The following is a 7637-nucleotide window of genomic DNA, read 5'->3' as shown; positions in this document are numbered from 1 at the left end:
TTTATTGTGGAAAAATATTATTGATGATTTATGTTGGCATGATCCGTGAGCTCTTTATTGTGGAAAAATATTATTGATGATTTATGTTGGCATGAGCCGTGAGCTATTTATTGTGAAAAAATATCGTTGTTGATTTATTTTGGCAAATTGAAATAATTGGGCACTTGAGGTACAAATTGTGATATATTGTGATATTGATACGCAAGCGGTGGTATAAGGTCTGGGTATTGAAACACATGCAGTGAGATAAGGGTGGCTTGATACGCGTGGTTAGTAGGGGAACTACTAGAAGTCATGCGGTGTGATAAGGATGGCTAAAATGCGGGATGTTATTTCGGGAAAAAAATATTTTCTTTAAAATAAATTGTGAAGGCTCCCGCGGTGAGATAAGAAAATGAGATATTGTGAATTTATTTATGATTTGGGACTACGGGGCGGTACCTCGGCAGTGCCCTTGTTGATATTGATTTATGGCCATAGTTGCCTTCGATTAATTGTTGTGATTTTCATAAAGTTGAAAGGAATTATGTTTTGATTCCACGAGATATTATTTGCAATTATTTGGTGTCTTTAAATGTGACATACTATTTGATTCATTTCCATAGTCATTTTATTTTATTATATTGTTAAACATTTTACCATGAAGTTATTATTTTCCAGTAGGGCCTGACCTGACCTCGTCACTACTCTACTCAGGTTAGGCTCGGCACTTACTGGGTACCGCTGTGGTGTACTCATACTACGCTTCTGCACATCTTTTTGTGCAGATTCAGGTACATCTTACCAGCCTAGACGTCAGTGAGTTACCTACGCACGGAGACTTCGAGGTATATCTGCCAGCGTCCGCAGACTCCGGAGTCCCCTTCTACTATTATTGTGTTGCTTCCTTATTTTCTTTGGACCTTAATATATAGAGAGACATTGAGGATAAATTCTTAGAAGCTTGTGACTTATTTTTACCGGGTTTTGGGAGTTGTAATTATTTGAATTGTAATTTATTTATTTTAGATATTTATGATTATTCCGCATTGATAGGCTTACCTAGTCTTAAAGACTAGGTGCCATCACGACCTCTTATGGAGGGAATTTGGGGTCATGACAACGACGGGTTCGCGTTGGGGACCCAAATGAAGATAAGCACTAATGCCCCAAAGGCGGCTGAATCGATGGTGATTCATAAGGCTCTGCCTCGGACCGAAGAGATATCGGAGGAAGGTTCAGGCAAAGTCCTCGAGTCATTAGAGATCGAGGATGCTTCTTACCAAAATAAAACGGTGGGTACATCGGAAGGGGCCAGTCCTGAAGCTCTTCGAACTGAGGAGAACGCCCTAAGCGAGTCGCCTGGGGCAATAGTAATCGGAGATTCGCCCACTCTCCCTGCCTTTATCCGAAGGGGCTATTCGTGAAGCCCAAGCTTTGGGGGCCCTCGAGATGAGCCGGTCTCATGAAGGGGAGGACCCTTTCCGTGATCTGTTTACGGGGGTCGAGGATGCTGCTAGCCCTAGTGATGTATCGGGCTTTCTCTTTGAAGTTCACCTAGCTCTAAATCATTTAAGCTCTTAACTCTTTTTGTTGATATTAATTTTTATGTTTTTTTATTCTTTCCTAACTTCTTTTCTTCTTTCTTCGCAGGCCGTGGTGGTTAATCGAGAAGCATGTTCTCGGTCTCGAGCTGAGCTGCATCGGTTTGAGATCGATATTCAACGGGTCACGGAGGAGAGGAACTCCCTTAAACTCCACTTAGGGAAAATGGGAGAGGAAATCAAAGATTTCCAAGCTGAGTTGGCCAAGGCTCACCAAGATTAGACCGATCTGTCTGAGCAGGTAATGATACATTTAAAAGCCTATGGGCTTGATACCGGAACGATGGCTAATTTTTCGGTCTCACGGCTGCAATAGAAAATTGAGATGATCGGGAAACTCTATGAGGAGGTAGATGTGATACAAGCGGAGTCTTTGAAGTGGAAAGATGGTATGGACCTCTTTGCTGCAGAGAAAGAGGCCGCTCGAGCCCAATTATCATCGGTTGAAAACCAGCTTCAAAGTATGAAGGAGAAAAGCTCGGTTCAAGTAAGAAGAATAGAGGAGCTCGAGGCTCGGTTGGCATCTGAACTTGCTAAGGCCGAATATGACGCCAAAAAGGCAAAGGCCGATGCGGATGCATTCGTGGCCGTTTATCGGGCCAATGCTAAAGCTGCTCAGATACAAGCAAGAGAGGCAACCGAGACCGCCAACACTCGAGCGCATTGGGTTGCTGAGCTTGCTAAGTGCCGATCTCGGAGGGATACCCTCGAGGAGATCCATGCTCGAGGTTTCGACCTCACTGAAGAGATAAAAAGGGCTAAAGAGCTCGAAGCCGATGCTGAAGCCTTAGCTTCCGATGATGCCGATGATGATGATGATGATGATGATGGGAGCAAGAGCGGGTCTGAGAGTAGGGAGGAGCCCGATGGAGAAGAGACCGCCCCCGGGGATAACCAAGAAACTTAGTCCCTTAGTTTCTATTTAGGATGTTGCAAACAATCTTGCAAATATATACAAATATCTTTTTTTTCCCGTCTTGCCTTTGTTTTATTTTCTGTCTTATGAAGACTTCATTTTATTCATGCCTTATGAATGTTTTCATAAGCCTTTAGGCAATTTGATCGGATTCGAACTTTGTAGCCTTTATATCCGAATGAGCATTTTCGAACTCGAAGTAATATAGCCCGTAGGCTTAGTGATTTCGAACCTGAAATATTGTAGCATGTAGGCTTAGTAATCGAGTGAGTGATTTCGAACTCGAAGTAATGTAGCCCGTAGGTTAATAGTCGAGTGAGTGATTTCGAACTCGAAGTAATGTAGCCCGTAGGCTTAATAGTCGAGTGAGTAATTTCGAACTCGAAGTAATGTAGCCCGTAGGCTTAATTATTGAGAGTGATTTCTCGAACTCAAGATAAGAGTAGCCCGTAGGCTTAGTATTCGAGTGAGTTCCTTGCTCGAGCTCGAAATAATGTAGCCCGTAGGCTTAATAGTCGAGTGAGTGATTTCGAACTCGAAGTAATGTAGCCCGTAGGCTTAATAGTCGAGTGAGTGATTTTGAACTCGAAGTAATGTAGCCCGCAGGCTTAATAGTCGAGTGAGTGATTTCGAACTCGAAGTAATGTAGCCAGTAGGATTAATAGCCGAGTGAGTGATTTCGAACTCGAAGTAATGTAGCCCGTAGGCTTAATAGTTGAGTGAGTGATTTTGAACTCGAAGTAATGTAGCCCGTAGGCATAGTAGTCGAGTGAGTGATTTCGAACTCGAAGTAATGTAGCCTGTAGGCTTAATAGTCGAGTGAGTGATTTTGAAATCGAAGTAATGTAGCCCGTAGGCTTAGTAGTCGAGTGAGCATTTTCGAACTCAAAGTAATGTAGCCCGTAGGCTTAGTAGTCGAGTGAGTGATTTCGAACTCGGAGTAATGTAGCCCGTAGGCTTAATAGTCGAGTGAGTGATTTCAAACTCGAAGTAATGTAGCTCGTAGGCTTAGTAGTTGAGAGTGATTTCTCGAACTCAAGATAAGAGTAGCCCCTAGGCTTAGTATTCGAGTGAGTGCCTTGCTCGAGCTCGAAGTAATGTAGCCGTAGGTTTAATAGTCGAGTGAGTGATTTCGAACTCGAAGTAATGTAACCCGTAGGCTTAATAGTCGAGTGAGTGATTTCGAACTCAAAGTAATGTAGCCCGCAGACTTAATAGTCGAGTGAGTGATTTCGAACTCAAAGTAATGTAGACTGTAGGCTTAGTAGTCGAGTGAGTGATTTCGAACTCAAAGTAATGTAGCCCGTAGGCTTAATAATTGAGTGAGTGATTTCGAACTCGAAGAAATGTAGCTCATAGGCTTAGTAGTCGAGTGAGCATTTTCGAACTCAAAGTAATGTAGCACGTATGCTTAGTAGTCGAGTGAGCATTTTCGAACTCAAAGTAATGTAGCCCGTGGGCTTAGTAGTCAAGTGAGTGATTTCGAACTCGAAGTAATGTATCCCGTAGGCTTAATAGTCAAGTGAGTGATGTCTAACTCGGAGTAATGTAGCCCGTAGGCTTAGTACTCGAGTGAGTGATTTCGAACTCGAAGTAATGTAGCCTCTAGGCTTAATGGTTGAGCGAGTGATTTCTCGAACTCAAAATAAGAGTAGCCCGTAGGCTTAAAAGTCGAGTGACAGTCCCCGATTTGTGGGGGTAATGGTCGGTCCTTGAACCTGTTTGCGTAGTAGATCATGAAATTGAGGATAGGTTGTAAGACACGAGATATGGGCAAAGAAGTTTCTTTTCATGTCGTTATACATGTGATTATGTTATGTACCAGGGATCGAGCAACCTAGACGAGCATGGTTCGTTTCGACCATTTGGCTCTTACAATATTTTCTATCGGAACCCTGTTGTTATGAAGTAACTTTCTTGTATGAACACTTGATATATTTCAGGATAGTGCCCCGCCAGTATTCGAGGTTGATTGTAAAGAGGCCTTGGATACTGTTGGATTGCTTCTAAGTTAGCACGATCAATGGTTGCCTCATTAAAAACCTTGTCGAAAAATCCATTTGGGATAAAACCGGTCTAAGGGGAAAAAAGTGCAACGCGTGCTTTCAGACCTAAGGCTTCGTGTTGAATGATCCATCCTTGTTCCTAATCGGACTCCTGCAAGGGTCAGTTTCGAAATATAAACAAATATGAGAGGGTCGTACCTTAAAAGTAATATCGTTTTAGGTGCGACACATTCCAATTGCTTGGCAGTTGTTTGTCATTTATAATACCGAGCTTGTAGGATCCTTTACCGACGTTTTCGAGAACCTGATATGGTCCTTCCTAGTTTGGACCAGTTTTCTTTCATTTGGATTTCGGGTGTTGAGGGTGACTTTCCTTAGCACTAAGTCCCCGATTTTAAAATGGCGAAGATTGGTTCTTCGATTATAGTACCTTTCGATCCGCTGTTTTTGGGCGGCCAATTGGATGAGATCATCTTCTCGTTTTTTATCCAATAATTCGAGGCAAGTATTTATAGCCTCGTGATTCGACTCTTCTGTTGTATATCGAAACCTGGCACTGGGTTCCCCGACTTCGACTGGGATCAAGGCTTCAGAGCCATATACTAAGGAGAACGGGGTTGCCCCCGTACTAGATTTTGATGTTGTTCGATATGCCCAAAGAACTTCAGGTAGAATTTCTCTCCATTTATCCTTAGCATCATTCAACCTTTTCTTTAGGTTTTGAATGATAGTTTTGTTCGTTGATTCGGCCTGTCCGTTCCCACTAGGGTGATATGATTTTGATAATATCTTTTTTATTTTGTGGTCTTCGAGGAATTTCGTCACTTTGCTTTCGATAAACTGTTTCCCATTGTCACACACTATTTCAGAGGGTATCCTGAATCGACATACGATATGATCCCAGATAAAGTTTATAACCTCTTTTTCTCTTACTTTTACGAACGCATGTGCTTCAACCCATTTAAAGAAATAGTCAGTCATAAATAAAATGAACTTAGCTTTACCTGGGGCCGATGGTAGAGGGCAGACGATATCCATTCCCCATTTCATGAATGGCCATGGGGATAGGACTGAGTGAAGTTGCTCTCCGGGTTGATGGATCACTGGTGCAAACCTTTGACATTTGTCACATTTTCGAACAAACTCATTTGTATCTTTGTCCATATCATTCTAATAATACCCCACCATGATTATTTTTAGGACTAATGAATTGGCACCGAAGTGATTTCCACAAGTACCCTCGTGAATCTCACATAGGATGTAGTCAGTGTCTCCTGGACCTAAGCATACTGCCAATGGTCCATCGAATATCCTTCGGTATAATGTTTCATATGCAGTCAATGTGAATCGAGCAGCTTTGGTTTGTAGGGACCTCGAAGTTTTAGGGTCCGATGGGAGCTTGTCGTTCTTCAAATAATCGATATACTTATTCCTCCAATCCCAGGTTAATCTTGTAGATTTTATCTCGGCATGACCTTCTTCGATCACAGATCTCGAGAGTTGAACGACAGTCCCCGAGCTTATTTCGTCTTCCTCGACCGATGATCCCAAATTTGCAAGTGCATCGGCCTCACCGTTTTGTTCTCGTGGTACATACTGTTAAGTACACTCTTTGAAATGGTGCAAAGTGACCTGCAGTTTGTCCAAATACCTTTGCATTCTATCCTCTCGAACTTCGAAGGTTTTGTTTACTTGATTTACCACCAGTAAAGAGTCACATTTGGCTTCAATGATTTTCGCTCCCAGGCTTCTAGCTAGCTCGAGACCTGCAATCATGGCCTCATACTCGGCCTCGTTGTTAGTCAATCTAGTAGTTTTGATAGATTGCCTAATAGTGCTACCCGTAGGCGACTTTAAAACGATGCCTAACTCGGACCCCTTCACATTCGAAGCCCCATTCGTGAAAATGATCCATACACCCGATGATGTACCCGATTTCAACAAGAGTTCCTTTTCGACTTCGGGTACGAGGGTTGGCGTGAAATCGGCCACGAAGTCTGCTAAAATTTGAGACTTGATGGACGAGCGGGGTTGGTATTCGATATCGTACCCACTGAGTTTGACTGCCTATTTGGCCAATCGGCATGATAGTTCGGGCTTATGCAAAATATTAGGAAGTGGGTAAGTGGTTAATACACATATGGGGTGACATTGAAAGTATGGTCTTAACTTTCTAGAGGCGCTTATCAGTGCAAGTTCCAATTTCTCTAAGTGTGGATATCTAATTTCCGCTTCTCTTAAGGTTCGATTTACATAACACATGGGAAATTGTGTACCTTCCTCTTCTCGAACTAGGACATCACTTACCGCGATTTCCGATACTGCCAAGTACAAGCAAAGTTTTTCGTCTGTTTTTGGAGTATGAAGCAGTGGTGGGCTCGATAGATATCTCTTCAATTCCTCTAATGCCTGTTGGCATTCCGGGGTCCAAGCGAAATCATTCTTCTTTTTGAGTAGAGAGAAAAATTTGTGACTTCGATCTGACGACCTTGAAATGAATCGGCCTAAGGCGGCAATCCGTCCCGTTAGCCTCTGCATGACTTTTACATTGTTCATGATGGTGATGTCTTCGATTGCTTTTATTTTATCGGGGTTGATCTCGATCCTCCGATTTTATACCATAAAGCACATTTCTCGGGGTTGAGCTTCATGTTGTATTTCCTTAAAATCTCGAATGTTTCCTGCAAATGAGCCAAATGGTCCTCTGCGCGCAGGGACTTAACTAGCATGTCATCAATATAAACTTTCATTGATTTACCTATTTGTTCCTCGAACATTTTATTTACTAGGCATTGGTAAGTAGCCCCTGTATTTTTTAGCCCGAAGGGCATCACATTATAACAATGTGTTCCATACTTGGTAACAAATGAAGTCTTTTCCTGGTCTTCCGGGTTTATTTGGATTTGATTATACCCGGAATAGGCATCGAAAAAAGTAAGGACCTCGTGGCCGGCCGTGGCATCGATCATGCGGTCGATGTTGGGCAGCGGAAAAGAATCTTTGGGGCATGCTTTGTTTAAATCCTTATAATCTACACACATTCTAAGTTTGTTCCCCTTTTTAGGGACTACAACTACATTGGCTAACCATTCGTGATACTTCACCTCCCGAATGGATCATATTTTGAGAAGT

The 7637-nt window shown here is 42.6% G+C and overlaps 1 protein-coding gene across 1 annotated transcript; it reads left to right on the top strand.

The window, feature by feature from the left end:
- The first annotated feature begins 1908 nt into the window (after window positions 1–1908).
- On the top strand, window positions 1909–2490 carry LOC138905701 (uncharacterized). The gene has a single exon (XM_070194222.1). The coding sequence runs from the start codon at window positions 1909–1911 to the stop codon at window positions 2488–2490; it is 582 nt and encodes a 193-aa protein (XP_070050323.1).
- Window positions 2491–7637: the final 5147 nt, after the last annotated feature.

This window comes from Nicotiana tomentosiformis, chromosome 1, assembly GCF_000390325.3.
Source record: "Nicotiana tomentosiformis chromosome 1, ASM39032v3, whole genome shotgun sequence".
NCBI lineage: Eukaryota > Viridiplantae > Streptophyta > Magnoliopsida > Solanales > Solanaceae > Nicotiana > Nicotiana tomentosiformis.
The sequence above is the reverse complement of the archived record's forward strand: the minus strand, read 5'-3'. Positions and strand labels throughout refer to the sequence as shown.

Bases quoted from the DNA above. Each gene is read 5' to 3' on its own strand.
- LOC138905701 (XM_070194222.1), top strand. From the start codon at position 1,909: ATGATCGGGAAACTCTATGAGGAGGTAGATGTGATACAAGCGGAGTCT.